The sequence below is a fragment of the Atractosteus spatula genome, chromosome 3 (assembly GCF_055471065.1).
Source record: "Atractosteus spatula isolate fAtrSpa1 chromosome 3, fAtrSpa1.hap1, whole genome shotgun sequence".
Classification (NCBI taxonomy): Eukaryota; Metazoa; Chordata; class Actinopteri; order Semionotiformes; family Lepisosteidae; genus Atractosteus; species Atractosteus spatula.
Genome location: NC_142708.1, coordinates 22,335,187 through 22,353,552, shown reverse-complemented (window position 1 = coordinate 22,353,552; position 18,366 = coordinate 22,335,187). Strand labels below are relative to the sequence as shown.

At 34.7% G+C, this 18,366-nt stretch overlaps 1 protein-coding gene across 1 annotated transcript in view; it reads left to right on the top strand.

Annotated features, from left to right (window-relative positions):
- Window positions 1-18,366, top strand: part of dtwd2 (DTW motif tRNA-uridine aminocarboxypropyltransferase 2) — a 57,357-nt gene that overhangs the window by 20,493 nt on the left and 18,498 nt on the right. The window contains exon 4 of the mRNA XM_088911503.1: window positions 9,373-9,565. Within this exon, the coding sequence (XP_088767629.1) occupies window positions 9,373-9,565 (193 nt within the window). The remainder of the gene's footprint in view (window positions 1-9,372; window positions 9,566-18,366) is intronic.

Sequence of the window (18,366 nt, the reverse complement as noted above, 5' to 3'; positions counted from 1 at the left end):
CCATAAGATTTTATTTATATAGGGCAGTGCAATGGTGGCTATTAATTTGAAAATGGTCTGGAGTTTATAGGGAGTTCCAGATATTGCCCTCTTTATTTTAAACTATATTTGAAGTTTTATTTTTTGGATGAAAACCTAAAAGAAAGGGATTGGCAGTTAGCAGTAAAGCTATGTAAAATATACAAACATTGATTCATTTTATATACAGTATATTCAAGATATATATAGTAACCAGAAAATGGAAAATGGTGGGTAATTTAAATATGTATGGGTATTTCTTTGTTTTTTAGGTTGTAAAACCTTTAAGCTGATAAAACCTTTTTTTCCATTTAATTTGATAATCACGTAGAACAAATCAGCTCATTAACACACCCCTCCCAACACTCCCCCCCACATAATATGTAATGCCAAATTCCCCACACATTGCAAAACTAATCATAGACTGAATTATTTCTTAACCTGCCAGACAGTGTACAGTTTCATGTCAGACTTATTAGACACTTTCAGGCTCATGGTCGACCATGAGGGTCAGTCAATGATGTTGACTGTTGAATTATGCCTGGAAATGAGTGTAAACAAATATGATCTAAAGAGATCTCAGTATCCACCCAACCCTGCAGCCAAGAAAAAATAGTACTCTGCTGTAAATCCTGCCAATAAAGTGTCATACATAATTCTCTGAAATGTGGAAATTGTTTTTGAACAGTAGGGACCCAAGTTTCATTGAATAAATTACCTGGCACTTCTACGACATGTTGCCAAAACACACACCTCAGAATATACAGTATGTAAATATGTTCCAGTTGCACAGTGAATACATCTATGATGGAATGGGTTGTGAGTAATTCCCAGCTTGAACTATTGTGTGGTTTTCAATTTATTTCAACATTTTCAGCTCATGCCATACTTTTTACCAATATACCAAGTGATTTTAAGATCAGTACAATTATTGCAAGAAATAAGCTTGTTTCAATGAACATAATCTTCATTGAAATACTGCTTTATATCCGGTAAGTGGAGAGATCCACAAGACGCCGTACTTTAAAACATGATATCTTTGGATTCTGTGGGAGATGGTGTGGGAAGCACTTGTATAAGCTCCATATACAGATTTAAAATGGATCACCTGCTGTGCCAGATTTTTAGAAGGGAAAATATATATTTGCCAAAACAGTTTTCTAAAGTTGTTCTATGCAGGAAGTTCAGCGTGGAGTCAGGCTAACGTAAAATAATAAAAAAGGTAGACAAGTAACTTTCCATTCAGTCCTGCTGCACACATAATCCATTATCATCAGAGATATAATTGTGGGTACTTGAGCATATGATCATTTTAGAGCATGGTGTATAGGTAAAATATTGAAAATCAGTAAGAAGGGATTGTTCCAGATGAGTGAAAGCTTGTGATATTATATAGTGGTCCCAAGGAAGAGGTTGACTTTTTTTCCCAAAAATTTCCAGAGAATTTGCGATAATAGGGCTCATTCATAAAGAAACAATCCTACCTTTAGGGGCAGGAAATGAAGATTTAGGAGTCTAATTTGTTTGATTAATGTCTGCTCAGCTGGGTGCCAAGAAGCTAATTAACCAGAATCCAACCAAGTCTTTAAGGTCCTAAACTGAAAGGCCCAATAGTATTATATACAATTATGTACAAACTGTAACCTCTGGGAGTTATAATGTTAAGTACATCCTAGGGCACATCCTCCAAATAAAATAAGATAGGATTGAATTTATCTAAAACATTTTGGTGGAAGTGAGTTCAGTATCTTGAAAGAAAAACTAATATACTAAGAAGCATTAAAAAAGGTTAGTGCTATTGGCTCCAATACTTATTTATGATATCTCCCATTAGTATAGGAAGAGATATGAAAATTAAAATTGAGTGTATGGTATTAAGGAGAAAGTGTAGTAAATTTTATTTTAAGGTTTACAAGAATAAATTCTTTATAAATTTGTTGAAAGCTGTTTTATGGAGTCAAACCTCTAAGTAAGAGAATGCTGATGGATTAGATGGATAAGAGCTTCTGATTACGGGGGATAGGGACCTGGGGATATAGATTTCAACCAGTTTTTGTTGTACCTAGACAACCTACCAAAATTATGTCATTCTAGAGGATTAAGGTAGATATCTCATACAAAATAATGTAATGCTACAAGTAGAATAGGGGGGTGCAGTGGTTAGTGTTGCTATCTCATAGCTCTGAGGCCTGCAGTGCTATCTGTGTGGAGTTTGTATATTCTCCTGGTGTTCATGAGGGTTTTGGCTTGGTGCTCCAGTTGATGCTTGTCCAGCAGTACAAAGACCTAGTAACGTGGTTACTTGGCATCTAGGAAACCTGGGCCTGGTATGAGTGTGAACGAATGTTTGTGTCTGTGTGTGTCCTGCGATGGACTGGTGCCCCTTCCAGGGTGTATCCTGCCTTGTGCCCATTGCCATTACTTGCACTGGGACAGGCTCTGGCTCCCCCTCAACCCTGTATTGAAAGCAGTTAAAAAAAAGGATGGATACATACAGCTGTTTGGCTGAAATGTATTAAATTGTCAGTGTTGTCAATTGTCAATTGTCTATTGATTTCCATAGAAGTGGTTGCAAGAATTGAACAAAGATGATAGTCTATAGTTTGCAGTAGTTCAAATAGGTAGTTGCGTCAGCATGCGTAGGCTGCAAAGGAACAAGTAAAGGTTTATTCCATGCCGAAAAGAGCAGAAAGGAAACACAATGTTTTGGCCTTCCTCTAAATCTTTTTCTAGATCTCTTTGTCATTCCTTCCCCTTCTCCCTGGGCCATGTGCCCCCTTCTCTTACTAAACCAGCATGACACCCAAAGAAGGCTCCACAGCCGAAACTTTGTGTTTCCTTTCTTCTCTTTTCATCATGAAATAAACCTTTACTTGTTCTTTTGCAGCCTATAGTTTGAGTTTTTTGAAGGATTTTTGTTTTTCAAAGAGAAGTAAAATTAAGTCTGATTATTAGTTGCAATGAAAAGAAACAATTTCTAATGAAAAGCATATCAAATTCAAAATAAAATGGCCAACTTAATATTACTTGATATGTTTTCAGATGCTACTTAAAATGAACGGGTACTCATAAGAAGTTAATTGTAATACAACATTCTTCGCCTTTTCCTGCATTTTGAATACACACATTGTTTTCAGCACCAATCCTTGATATCAAAAGAAGCTTCTGTTTACATGTTAATGAAGCTAACTGTTGACTCAAGCCGTAGTTTATTGTTGTGTAAACATACTTTGATCAAGCTCTGGGGCTGTAATGTGGAAGATTTTTAATCCTATATTCTGAATAAAGGAAATACTGTCAGTATTTACATTCTATAAACTGATTAGTAACTGCCCAGTTTGTTGATCAAATTAATTCATCTTAATCTTGAATAAACTGGATTCATTAAGTATTTTGTTGAACCTTAGTAATGTTTGTTGTTGGATGACAAATCTGCAAATATATTAGCCTGTAAGATACTCTTTCGGATAGTATATCTCCTGATTGATGGCATCTAACATTAATATAAAATGTATAAATAGATGTAGGGAGTCTCATCACAACAGTTTATGATGTCACTTAGTTTTGTTTTGTTGAAGGTGAATTTTAGGGAGGGGGATATTTAACATTTTAATCTATAACCCATTCCATTTATAACAGCCAAAACTGGAATAGGTGGAGGGAGTAATTCAAATGTTGTCATCCCTTAACTACCATACTGTAAATAATATCTTCATTGAGATATACAAAAAACACATCAAAATAACATCCAATCTATATTCTTGCTGTGCCCATTCACCAACTGAACATTTTTTTTTCTAGATCATAAACTAAAACCTTGTTATTATTTGCCAATTCCCCACTTAAAATCTTTCTACAGGAAGAACTTTTGTGACAAATTGTGAAAATACAGTTCAGTTTTGGGGGAAAACACAATAGCAGTTGTAACAGAGATGCATGTATTGTATGTTTTAGTTTAGGCTATGTGATAATTCTAATTTCGTTTGTGAGTATTTGCGGAACTGAGCATATCTGGAGAATAAAGGGCAGTGTGAAAGCATACCACTGAGTTACTTGTCATTTTTAATTAATTATTGGCCTTGGGGCTGCTAATTATCAGAGGGTGGTCAAAAAGACACCCACAGTCACCTTATTAGGAATGGCTGACGAAGATTTTGAAGGGCAGACAGACGTCAACGTGATTGACACATAATGTAATCATATGCGTTCGAAAATTGCCACGTTTCAGGGTCCCAGGGTAGAATTTGTGCTGTATGGGTGCAGCTGGTATGAGTGCTGATGTACTGTACAGTCAGCTTTTCTCTATATTTGATATATTTATGGTGTTTTCTCAATTTTATTTTTTTTGTACTTCAGCATAATAAAAGACGCTAAAGATTTTTCTTTTCTGTTTGAGCTACCAGTTCCATCATAAGGACTTTCCCCATGCACATGTGTATTGACAAAGCTTTTCCATTTCAAGAGATCTACTGTATATGACAGACAAGACATTTTAGATTTTAGAGCTACAGGTCATTCTATTTTACTATCTTCTAAATTGAATTTTATGAAATGCATATGAAACTAGTATTCTTTTGATTTAATCCTATACTTTCATAGGGTGTTTTTTGTTGATGCTACAGTACTAACTGGAAGAAGGGAAGAAGTTAGTTAAGTCTGTGTTGTGCCTTGGTCCATTTGTTTCCTCTTTGTGATCACGCAAGCAAGATTAATGCCTAATTAGTTTCATATATGTGAAATACAGTATCTTATGAAATGGTAGAATTTAGTCTTGTATGTACTACAAGCATTTTAATATCTCTTTCTGAATATGAATGGGATAGCATTTGCTAAGTAAATGAGGCGAAACAGCTTTTCATGTTTTATCCACAATAGATGTTTCTGTGAATATGTCCTTGAAATTTGTTTGGAGTATAGTTCAAGGGGTGGGGGCGGGGAGAAGAAAGGATATTCTTTCAAAATATTAATGCTTGTGTGGGAAAACAAGTCTTACTTTTACAGTACAGTAGTCTTACTTTTTTCTTTATTTTTTTATCTCTGCCTTCAAGCCTGATTCTCATTGTCCCAGATGTGTCTAATTATATTTCATCTATTTGTTAGTTTCAGTGCAGAGTACACAAGGCACAAAGGTAGCTCAATTCGTATATAATTACGACACTGAAGCAGTAATTGCTCCTTAGGAAATTAATGGCCCCTTATTAAAAAAAACCCTACTCGTTGATTTATTCAAACCCACATCAGTGGTTGTTGTATTTACTGCACTTAAACCTGGTGTCCCAGTGCCAATGAGCAAATGAAAATTAAACACCACAGGAAACATGACAGAAAAGTCATCTAGGCAAGCAGGTGGTTGATGAGATTAAAGAGAAGGACACCCAGCCACCCATGTGGTACAAATGTTTCACAGAAAGGTCTTAATAAGCTACTTGTACTTCTTCTAGAAATAATAGGATTTTTATTACAATGAGAAGGCCCTACAAACTACTTGTATTCTGAGTATGATATTGCAGGGTGAAGAACTATTTTTCAAATGTTCAAATCAGAAGTTTTGGCCTGCATGTTCTGGACCATCTGTCTGATTCATGTTACATGCTGTCTTCTGCACATTGAAAGTCATACTCGGAGACTGAAAACTGGAGTTTGGCCAATCTGTTTCTCTCCTGAAAAACTCAGAGCTTGCATCGGCCATACATTTCAGATAATCATGCTGCATGGTAAAGTACTGTCCAGCAAGTATGGAGACATTTTCTTCACAAGCTGACACAACGTTTCTGTTTAAGCGTTCATTCTGCTGCTACCATCATTAATAGTTACACCATGGATAGAAGCAAGGGAGCCATTTCCAGAGGCAGCCATGCATGTCAATGCTTCACAGATGACGTGGTGTTCTTTGGCACATCTGCAATTTCTTTTTCTCCACACTTTAACCTTTCTATCACTGTGATACGTATTTATCTTGTTATATTTCTATAAAACTAGAATTTTCTCAACTTTTTTGCCTTGCCAAAAGTCTGTACGTTTGAGCACATTTTAATCTGAATGATCTGTTCTTGGTGCTGATACAGTAAGAGTTTTACATGTTGCAATATAGCCTTAATTGTAGTTCTGCTGTTTCAGTGTTCTGTGAACTGCTATTTGGTAGCTTTACCGCTGCAAATTCTGTCTGTTGTTGATTTTCATTCATTTTCACACTTTCAGTATATTATAAATGTTGATTTTGAATGACAAATTATGATTTTGGTTTGTGCAATTTCTGCATTATGGTTCTGAGTGATTTTTTTTTATTTGAGCTTCAAAATTGTTTCTATTTGACAGATTTTTTTTCATTTTTACTTTTGCCTATGAACTGTACACACTGAAGTCAGAGACAATTTGATAAGGTGTTCTCATAGTAAAGTACACATTATGAGTACGTAATAACCCCACAAGAGACAATTGCCATCCAATTGTCCCAAGACTTTGTGCCTTCAAAATAAATAGATTAAATTCTACCAATCTGTTTAATTGATCTTAGTTGATATAACTTAATTAACATAATTACTTCACTGTCCCTATACTTTTGGAGAGTAGTATACTGTATATCACATTTGTAAGTGAATTAAGTTTCATTAAATGTTTTTTTTTCTGCCTAAATTATTCAAAACTAGTAAACAAAAAGGCAGTTATGGGTGATGTGAAGAATATGCAGTACAATGTTTTGCTGTTTTTTTTCCGATTTAAGATGCGTAAAGTGTGTTAAACAGCCAAATTTAATATAGCATTATATCAGCTACTGTATATGTATTCTAGCAGCCCTATGCTAAAGCCTCATTTCTATATACTTTCCACTTTTTAAATACAAGCATTTAATATACTGGTGTATATTTCTTTAAAGTAAAGTGATTAATTAGTATGAAATATTTTATATTTTTATATTTGATAAATAAGAAGATGAGTACTATATTTGGCAACAAAAAGGGCTTTCGTGTTCCAATAGATTAACAAAATAGATTGTATTCTTAACGTACTGCTTCCACAGAGACTTTTAAACAACTTTAATATTTTTAATATGCTTGCTATAATTGACTGTTAGATTACCTGCAACTCACTGAGGCATAGTTTAGTGCCAGAGGGAAAGGTTGCTATGAAATAAGTTAAAAATCCCAGTTTTGTGTGCACACACACACTAAAAACCATGAAAACAAAAAGCAAAATAATGACAGAGAGAATTACTTCCTGACAAAATGGGATTTTCTCAAAGAGATATGTAATCCTGGCAAATCTAATAGATTTGTGCAGTAGAATCCCTTGATGTACTGTGGACTACTGCTATCAAACTGTCTGGAGTTCATTCATCTTAGTCTTCAATAATGACAGCTATTATACTGGCATCTAATAAGGTGCTCAAAAGATCTCAGACTTGAGCCCTTATTCTTGGGTTTCCTGGCTTTGTAACATGCAATGATTTAAGTTAGTCTAATATAAACAATGGGATCTTCTGAGATGCTGAATTAAGAGGGTGTCAATCAATTGCAAACACCCTGGGACCACGAGGACCACGGCACTGAGGTTATACCAACACTGAAAGCTAGAAACAAATGAACAGTCATGCGTAGGAAAGAAACTGAAGTAACTGTTGCCATCTTTTACACAGGCAAGTGGTAAGACACCATACAGAATAACTCAGTAAAACAGTTTTTGGCAATGACACATGGCTGGTGATTTCATTTTTAACAGTTTTGGAACTCTGTAGCATTTTCCCTTTTAATTTGTGTGGGTGGCACAATGTCAATGGTTCACTGATAAATGGGTGGCCTGTGGGGATGAACAGAGTTTATAGAATTGGCATTCAGCAGTTTTTTTTTTCCGTTTCACTTGATGTACACCAATTTCCATGCTCAGACTTTACCACGAGGAAATGTAATTCTAATTGCTTAACTTAACCTGTTTACAACCATTCTGAATAAAATCAGCATACATCATTTATGCAGTCTCAACATTTAGCAGCAGAGCATTGGCATTGGCAAATTTACAGTGCTATCATGTAGCAGTTAGAAAATAAGCTGTTTTAAAGCCTTGACTCTATATTTTCTGTTTGCTGCTGTTTACTTCCTTATTTTTTTCTAATTTCCCTGATTTAACTTTATGAAAGCATATGAAATTGATTTAAAAATATGTTTGCTTTTCATATTGAGTAAATCCACATATTGTGTACAAATGACCACAGCACACAAGGAAAAGCACTTTTAAACAGCAGTTGGACAATGGTTTAGATTTATTTGCAAGGGCAGTTCATTGGGGAAATTTGTTTCGGTACAACATTTATAGATTTTATTTCTAAATGAAACATTTTTCTTGTGTTTTCTTTGTGTTTATCAGAAAATTAATAACCATGGCACTTGGAATTAGGCACTCGAAAATTATTTTTACTGTTTCACACAGATTAGTAGTTTCTACAGTAGCTTTTAGCTTTTTTTTCTGTCACCTAGAAAAATACATTTATGTTTCCACTATTTCTGTTCAACTCTCTCTGTTTTCATTTTCTCATACCTTTGGAAATGTCAAGGTCTCTACGGCAAGCAGAAGTGATCGTACTCCTCACCGGGTTTTAAAATATGCTTTTTTGTTAAGAAAAAAAACACCTTGGGGAAAAATTGGCTCTGCCGCTGCAAAAAATCAGTTGCAGAAAAAGGTGCTTATTTATGTTGGTTTCCTTTTTCTAATCTTTTGGTCCCCCCCTTTGCTCCATGTCAAAATGATACTAGAAAACAATAGTTTTGCCTCCCACAAAGCATGCTATAGCCTTGACAAACTAATATCACCAGAGAACAATACATTTGACTCTTTTAAAGAGGCCCTGTTTGGTTCTCAATATTGCAGTTTGTTGTTGGTGATGACAAGACTCTTTGTGGGCAGTCTTAGAAATTAAGGATAAAAATAAATGTTGGAACTGCCAGTCATGTATAGTTTTAATCCAATACGATGTATATAATTAGAAGAAATGTCCATTCATACTTTATTCGATGTATAGTATATGAAATAAGGAAAATTTTCTAGGTTACTATCACTTAATAATGAAGGACTTCTTTGTAAATGAAGAACAGTGAGATAAATGCAAAATGACATCAAAATAAGTGTTGGTTCCATATTTTACCTGGGAACATTCATTACATAATGACAAAGTATTTGCATTCATTATGAAGAGCACCTTATCATGAAGACAACAGATAAAAGAAGATTTAAGTATTTTATAGTTAGAACTGTGTTTAGAATATGTGTTGTGTAGCACAATTGTTTATGCTGCTGTGTCATTAGCTGCATTTTACCAAGGCCTGAAAAAATTGTCTGTATTTGGAATTTTTTTTTTTGTGTTAGATATCCTGAACTGGCCTCTGTGTGTCAAACCCCCGGCACTCTGATTTTGTATCCTGGGTCTGATGCGGAAAACCTGGAAGAGCTGGATTTGAATTCGTCATCTGCTGCTTACAACATCATAATTATAGATGGTACCTGGAGCCAGGCCAAGGATATGTTCTACAGGAACTCATTGTTCCGCTTGCCAAAGCAGGTGGGTTTATTCTTATATACTGTGTATTTATGGAAGAAAATAGTGTGCTAAGTAGTTAAATGAAAATAAAACATCTCACTGTCATTAAGAATTTAGTCGCACCTCAACACTCGAGATTGATTTTTGGCTTTCAGTTCCTTTTTTTTCCTGTTTTCAATGAGCTTTCAACACAAAATGAGTTTTAAGAAACTGTATGAATGTAAGGGATCTTATAGGTAATATAAGGAATATGAAGGTAAATTGCTATAATTCATCTTAAATGGTTGGGTATCTTAGTGTTGATCTGCCTGCTGTTACACATTTCATACTACCACATGAAAAAAGAATGACATCCAATGGAGGTAATGATTCTCTGTACCTGCAATCATAGTTTCTTTAAATCATAGGTGTAAGCCTCCAGTGGAAATTAACACAATAAAACAGCTGCTGAAATCCATTGTGTAGGAAATGTCAGAAAATAAAACTTAATTTACAAGACTCCAAGGTTATTACTGAGGGATCATTATTTAAGTTCATTCTTGTCTGCTATTTGGTTTAATATGAAACATGTTGTTCAGTGTCAGATTTTATCCTGTCATAAACATTTAATATTTTAACAGGAACGCTGGAAAAATGTATCACCCAGTCATGGCCGATGATAGTTTAGCAGATGTCAGAAATGACCTTTTAGATATTACCGGTGGCCCATTAATTATTGAAGAAAAAGCTTTTTAAACAAGGCATCACACATTTCCTGTCTAGCCTAATTTTGTTCTTTTTTAAAAAATCTGATTTATCAGCAGCTACTATCCTGAAAGCATATAAAATATGTGAGTGAGTCTTTTCTTAATTGTATTAATGAAAAATTTAATTGCTGTGGGCAATATTTTTCCAGTTCCTGGTTACAAGCTATTGGTCCTTTTTTCAATGTAGGATACACTTCCTTTTAAATGTTGACCAGAATGGTTGCTCAGCTAGGGTAAAGAATGTAAGTAAATTAAAAAGTGATCTTTTTAAAGTATGCATAATTCAATCTAGTTTTAAATGATGGATGAAAGAAGTACACTGTTGTGAAGACGACAGAGTGCCATCTCAGTTATTGCCATTACATTTTGACATAAAGAGGTAGCCTGATGTAAGAAACCCATCTAAGTGCAATTACACTATAATTATATTTATGAAACTAGATGCACACGTCAAAGGGGAAGAGATACTGGGTCAATTTTCAAATAATTTGTTTTTATTATTTTGTGTATGGCACCAAACATACTCCTGTTTTTCTGTTCATGGCCTGTGTCAGGGAATAATCATTGAATTTGCCTGTAACACTTAATATCTGACTGTATGAATCACACTTGTATGAATCTCTTCCAGCTTTGAGTTTTACTCAGTGGGTTGCCTGTTGTATTCAAAAGAAATGTGTGATTTACGTTTGTGTTTAACCAAGTATAACATGGATAGAGATGTACCTGTCGTTAGGGAGTATAAAAAGATATTTACCTTTAGCTTTCATTATTTTTTATTAGTATGTAAGGTCAAATGGCATTTTCATTTGATATATATGTAGTTTGCTCTTTTATTTTCAGCAGTGCAGAGACCCCCTAGTTATATTTTAATTATGGCGTCTGCTTGCCAATTACATGTGTGAAGACTGGAGTCTGAGAGAAACTATAGCACAACAGTATATTTTAATTCAGGTGGGTGACACACCTGAAGAAGGCTCCACGGCCGAAACGTGTTTTCTTTGTTCTCTTTTCAGCGTGGAATAAACCTATTACTTGTTCCTTTGCAGTATATTTTAATGACAACTTTCTGAATGGTGTTTATAAAATCTTGGGTTGCATAGGTAATTTCAAGCCAGGAAACAATATTTCAAATATAAGAACAGTTCAGAATCATTATGTTGCACAATTAAATTTATGGTCGCTAGTGTAACTGATTAAACTACTTAAATGAAGGTTTAATTACATTAATTTAGAATAGAATTTAGCAGCTTTACAATTTAGGATGAATTCCCATTTACAACTGCTTTTTAAAAATGATAATAAGGACATCTAAATATGAATGAGGTCAGAAATAATGTGAAACCTGTGAATGCTGAATACAATGAAAGCAAAAACAACCACTCAGTATACTGTAAAAAAAACAACTTACGTTTAATGTCTTAAGAAAGACTCTAAAACAAAAGCCAAATCTCAGGCCTTTCAGCTCTCTGCTACCTCCTTTCCGTAAACACCCCAGGTTCAGACTTACCTAAATGCTTAGGATTGTAAAACATTTGTGTCTGTTTAATTACTGAAATGTTCTGTGCAGTACAGAAACGGTTTCCTGGCTCATACACCAGTCAGAGAGTGCAGTAGCTGAGAAAAGAATACCGAGCCATGAAATACAGTCAATATTACTGCACTGCTTGTAAAATTAAACAAGTTACCAATCAATGTTAACATATATTTTAAAATCTTCCTTCAAAATTGCAAATCACTGCAGAATCTTGATCATAATTACATCTCTGAATTACAGTCTCTTGACACCCATGAACATATGAGGTCCTCAGTTGTTCATTTCTTATTGGTTTACTAGTGGAGCCTTTTGGAAGCTCTTGGTTTTATTTGAGCCCAGCACATAATATACCAATGGATGTCATTTAATAGATTCAAGTGTCTCTGGATTCCAAACCTATAAATGGTTAGTAAACACATCAGGATTAATTAATGCAACAATGGTCTCTTTATTTTAAATATAATCTATTGCTTTTGATTTAAATTATTTACCAAGATTCATGTTTTATAGCTGTTTGGTGTTAAAGACCTGTGAATGATCTGTAAATACTGTGAAGGTGTATGCTACCTTCATTTAGTACCATATGTGTGTGAGCCATTACTAAACTTGAAAAGGTAAAACAGAGGTTTTAGAGGTAAAAACATGCGAGGCACACTAAGAATTCTTTTCTGATTTTCAATGTATGTGAACGTATACAGTATACAACAATAAAAAGCCTATTCCTTTTGAACTCCCGTTGCATGACCAAATGGAGAAAAAAATAATTTGAAATGGTTATTTTTATGGAGAATGGAAGAAAACAAATGCTAAGGTGTTGCTGGTCTAAGTGATTCTATGTCTTAAAAAAGGAACAAATTATCCCTATAGTATAGTTTTTTTATATCCAGGTGATTACCAGTAGATGAGCCTCTTCTATTACTGGAGACATTGCCTCAGAATCTACAAGAATATAATAATTTAAAATACTTTAGAAATCATCAATGACTCAGTTGCTAAAATAGAAAATAATACATTCTTTAATGGTTTCTGTGACATATTTCAAATATCTTTAATATAAATAGAAATTGGAACATGAGAATAAACAAAGGAAGCCAAAGGAAGCCAAGAAACCTCACCAGTTTTAATGCAAAACTGCTTGTATCAAATCATAGGAAGAATGTCATTGATCAGATGCTGCCAATTCTTCCAAAGCTACAAAAGAGATCCTCATGCAAAAGAACAGTATTATATTAGAAGGCACATATATGAATACAACTTTCCCCACGCACAACACTTATATTGTGTGCAGTTTATACTCTAAACAAATCAAAGTGACAAAGTCTCAACTGGCGGAAAAATATCTTTTTATACAAACATGAATACGAAACATGAAGTTCTAAAATTAAACACAATGCAAAGACACCCTGTGGTTCCAATGCCATCAAACAGCCTAGCTGCAGCATGTCAGTCACCATGGAAATACCCCTTTCTGTTATGAATATTGTTTAGAGTGTATTATATTGTTTTTCTGTTTCTGTGTTTATATTTAAATTCACCGTACATGCGTGATCTGGACATGTATTACACAACAGTTGACTTATCTTTGATGCTTATGCAGGAGGGTGGAAGCTATTGTGTGTGATTCTGCAGCAGATGGCAGACAAATGCTGCTACTTGGCCACTCCCATGTCTCCAGTCATTTGAAGCTGGCCGTGTACATGGTTTGATTCTGGCTGGTTTCTTGTGGGGCTTACTCTGAGGCTTTTTCATCTTCCCTTTACTTAGGTACAACCTACAAAGAAAAAGTTATTCTCCATTTTATTTGGAACCATTTCCTTTCTGTAAGGGGTAATGTGCCCTATGCATTCTTTCTGTTTTTGAAAATACTTGTCTTCCTGCTTCCTTTTGAATTTATATCCTCTTAATATAAGTAGAAATAAACATATTCTCTCTTAAATTCTCTCAAAAAGCTGAATTCTTAGCTTTTTTTATTATGTAATTAGCTGACCTCTTAGTTCAACATACAGTAGGGCCTCTGCTTTAACAGATTCTCTTCTAGACCTACTTATTTGCCTTTCACTGCTCACTCTATCTACAGAATATCAACTACATTCCAAGTTTACATTAGCCAATTTAATTTACAAACCAAGAGGCTGATCCCGGGTTAGGTATACAATGTGAGGAGTGGCTAATGCTTCTGTATTACTAATACTAATACTATTAGTAAATAAATTAGCTAGAAAATCAATAAAAGTTAAATAAAAATATTTAGTTTCTTATACATTGTTAGAGCATGCAAATGTCTAACAGTATACAGTATGAAAATAAATAATAAAGGGTGGGGGTGGGTATGATCTGCAAACATAAGGATTGGGGTTTTGCTTTGTGCTTTGGCATGCACACAGCCCTCAGATAATTTGCACCCCCTCTTCAATATGTAAAGAATTGCAGAACCAATTAATCAAGATGTTAAAAAAAAAACATCTCTTTAGACAGTGGTCAATCATTTCAAGATGTCAGTTCTTGTACAATGTTTGCTATTTTTATTATTTTACAGTGACATATGTTGGTTATATTTGAATTAAATCGTCAGCCTACCAAATGTTCTGTGAAGGTATAGCATAGAGGTAGGCAGTGATTTTGGTACATTTTTCTTTTCCTGAACTGTATAATAATATTGAAGCCATAATATATTGGACAGGCCTAAGCTGCATTGCCAGGTTATTTTGGGTACACCACTGAAGGCTCTGACACTTTTTCGTTATCTGTGTCAAGGTCCTCCTAGTAACCCCATATCACTGAATCTCTTGACTGTAGATGACCATAATGCTTCTTTGTTTGCTAAATGTATGTTGGCAGATGCATCTCCAATGAACTCTCTTTTGGGCTTTCTTCTGTTACTTTTAGCTTATATCCTTGAACCTTACTTCACCTCTGGTTAGTAAAAGCGGCTTCTGAATAGCCCAATTTTCATCTTGATCCTTATCATATTTGTGGCTCCTAAACTATTAAATAATTTGCATATCTATTGAGATGGCAGAGGCCACTACAAATTAATTGCTTAGCCACAAAGCAATTTGGATTTTGCTCCCTCTGCTCCTGTCCTGGGATCACCTTTTTAATCCGTTAAAACTATGGACAATATTGTTGTAATTATATATAAGATTAGGTGTAATTATGATGTAATTGGTATATAAATGTGATGGTACTGTATATAGAATGTAAAGAGTTTGCAAGTATTTTCTTTTTTATACAAAGGTATTGTGTCTTAATGTTTATCTTTGTCTTCAGAGTTACGTAACAGTTTTCTTAGATAAGCTCAGAGAACTTTCCCAGAAGACTTCACTTTGAAAATAGTCTGGACTGTCATTCGTTTGCTTACTGTTTGTTTTCTGTTCTTATGCTCCTTGCTTTGTAGTTTTCAGCTGTCATGTTGTACCTTTTCTTCAAGAGAAGACAGATCCACTTTCGTGGTAGGGAATAGTTTGGCTCTCACGAAGTCTCAGGAATTCTTCAAGTCCGAATTTGAGATGGCTGTCTGTTTCACGAAGTACTATATGTGAAATTGATGCTAGGTTCATATGCCAAAAAGCATGTCAAATATTTCTAACAGAATACAAATGGTAAATAAAGAAACATGACAAATTAGTTTTAAATATGTATTTTTATGGTGCTTTAATAAGTCATCCTTTGCATCTTGCTCATTTTGTAAGTAATTTACAGTAGCAGTTATGTGAATCAAAGACTGTCTTGCAGGTTCTTGAAGAAGCCTAGACTTTTGTCCTTAACCGGCTGGAAGGCCTGTTCCAAGCATGAATTCCATTTTAGTTTCCAGCTGTGACTCTGTGTCCCTGTTTTGATATTGAATCTGATTAATCCCCTGGGTGACCCTATGTGTCATAGAACAGTCTACATAAATACTCAGATTCCATTAAATTTGGGGTCCCTGCAGTTCAGAATCACCCATGTGATATGTATGTGGTATTCATTCCTTCTTCATTTATTGATCAATTCAAATATTGGGGGCAATATGGCGGTGCAGTGGTTAGCATTGCTGCCTTGCAGTTCTGGGGCCCTGGTTATCCCTTTTGCAGACCTCGGGTACTATGTGTGGATTTGTATGTTCTCCCCATGTCCCCATTGTTTTTTTTTCTGGGTGCTCCATTTTCTTCCCACAGTCCAAAAACATACTGGTCGGCTTATTGGCTTCTGGGAAAATCAGCTGTGTTGTGAGTATGTTCATGTTTGTGTCTGTATATGCCCACCCAGGGTATATCCTGCTTTGCTTTCATTGCCAGGTTAGGCTTTGGTTCCACTGCGAGCCGGTATTGGATATTGCAGTTAGAAAATGGATGGGATGTTAAATTTAGTTTGCCAAGAAACAGCCCAATCCTGGATTTTGTTTGAGTAATTTCTCCTGCTGCTGTTGGTGTCACTCTCCCTTTTTGTATCATCTGCAAATTTAATTAGTTTGCCAACTATGCCAGAATATAAATCATTACCATAGATCAGGAAGATCGATGAGCCCAAAATGGATTCCTGTGTTACATCGCTGCTTTCCTCTGACAAATTAGAGGTTGTGGCCTTTGAAATGACTCACTGTTTCCTATTCATTAACAAGTTTCCAATACATGTACTGTCCATACATTACTTTGGATTCAAAACCTTTTTTTATTTTCTATATTCATAGAATATAGCTTTTGATTTAAGAATTAAACTCTATTGTATTATAGCAAAAACCTAAATGGAAATCTAATACAGTGTAACCGCTATATATAAATAGGGTTATATGCATTATATAGTGTATATACAGTAAATATTAGCCACTTGCACTGTAAATTAGACTAAACTGTACCTAATGTCAGAACCCCACTTGTTTATTCCTGTTTCGAGCAGTCTAGATTTTTCTTTTCAGTTTTTCTTTAAGTTCTTTTCAGAACTTAGGCTTTTACCTAGGAACATGTCCCTGTCTTTTTTTGGTGAACACTTGAATTGAACTTGAACTATAATATTTATTTCCTGTTTTCCTGTATCATTTTTACCCTCTGCTACTTTGTACTGTATCTCTTGGCAATTCATTTGTGCCTGTGGCTTAGTGAACTTTTGTTCTGTTATTGAACCTTAAGCCCTTTATGCAATCTGTAGAACTATTTAATCTTTCTGAACTTGTTTTATTTATTAAAAATGCAGACAGTTTTTGAAATATTAACATTCTTTACTTTTGTCTTTGTTCCCAGTTCACTGTTTTATATGCCCTGCTTCATTCCTCATTTCTGTTCTCTTGATTTGTTGTACATATGAAATCAAAACACAGTTACTAAACGATGCATAATATCTATTGTCAGATTTTGTTGGCAAATCTAAGATGCCACACATTCGAATGCTTTGTTACTGTAATGTGACACAGCCACAAAACACATATCATACAAATATAGAGTGAATCAAATGTTTGGTGTTTGTTACTTTTCAAAATTGATGAAAAGGGAAGAGAATGATTTGATTGAATATCATATTCAGAGAAAAAAAGCTCAGACATTGTCAAGAAAAAGAAAAGATTTGCTTTAATTTAATGAAAGATATGTTTTTCAATTATAATGACTTATTTCTGTTTATTCTTAAATAAGATTCTTAAAAAGAATGGGTTTTGAGGTTTTCTGAAAGTGATGAATTTGTTCAAATATATGTTCACCCTCATTTACGGTAAAGGGGATTTGCAGCACACTGAATATTTGGAAAACATATGCAAGAATGAAGCAGCTAGGTTTGTGACATCCAAACAGCATGAGACTTACTGTATGAAAACATAGCACGAACTCTTTAAATATTTCATGTAGTATAGGGACAAAAAATACATTTTTTCTGTCTGCTCTGTTTGTGTTGTCACTTCACTAATGTCAGCTCACCATCTAGTTGATAATGGATTCATTACCCTGTTTGCAGCAGCAAATTAAGTTACAATGTTGCAGCATCTCACATATCAGTGGAGTCTGAAACAAACTACCTAACCAATAGCAGGTAAAAGCAGATGGACAAATGGATCATGAAATTGCCTTTGAAAAGGAGTGGGCAAGATATCACATGCTCTACTGTACGGCACATATACTGTGTTTACTGGAGTGCTATTTATGATTTATAATACTTCATCATTCTCAGAAAATAAATTTCCTTCTTGCATACAACCAGGGTTGCCCAATCCTGATAATCGAGGGGTTTTGAGTCTGCAGGGAGTCTTTGCAAATCAGCTCTTAACAAGCTAAACAGGGTAAAATCAGGTAGTTAGTGGCTTATTTGGACTAAATTAACAGTGTCTTTCAGCTCTTTAAGTGCTGCTGATTGAGGAAGACAAGCAAACTTGCAGACATACCAGCTCCCCAAGGACTAGGACTAGAAAATCCTAGTTCTGTATCTTTTGAAACAAATGAATTGTATGAATTAAGGTTTCATTAAAGATATTAAAATATATTTTGCCTTAATATCTAAGTAAATTGTTTCCCCTAAAAAACGTACCTCTTATGTTCTGAAATATCAGACATGCTATCCTGTACAGGCCTGATCTAGACAGG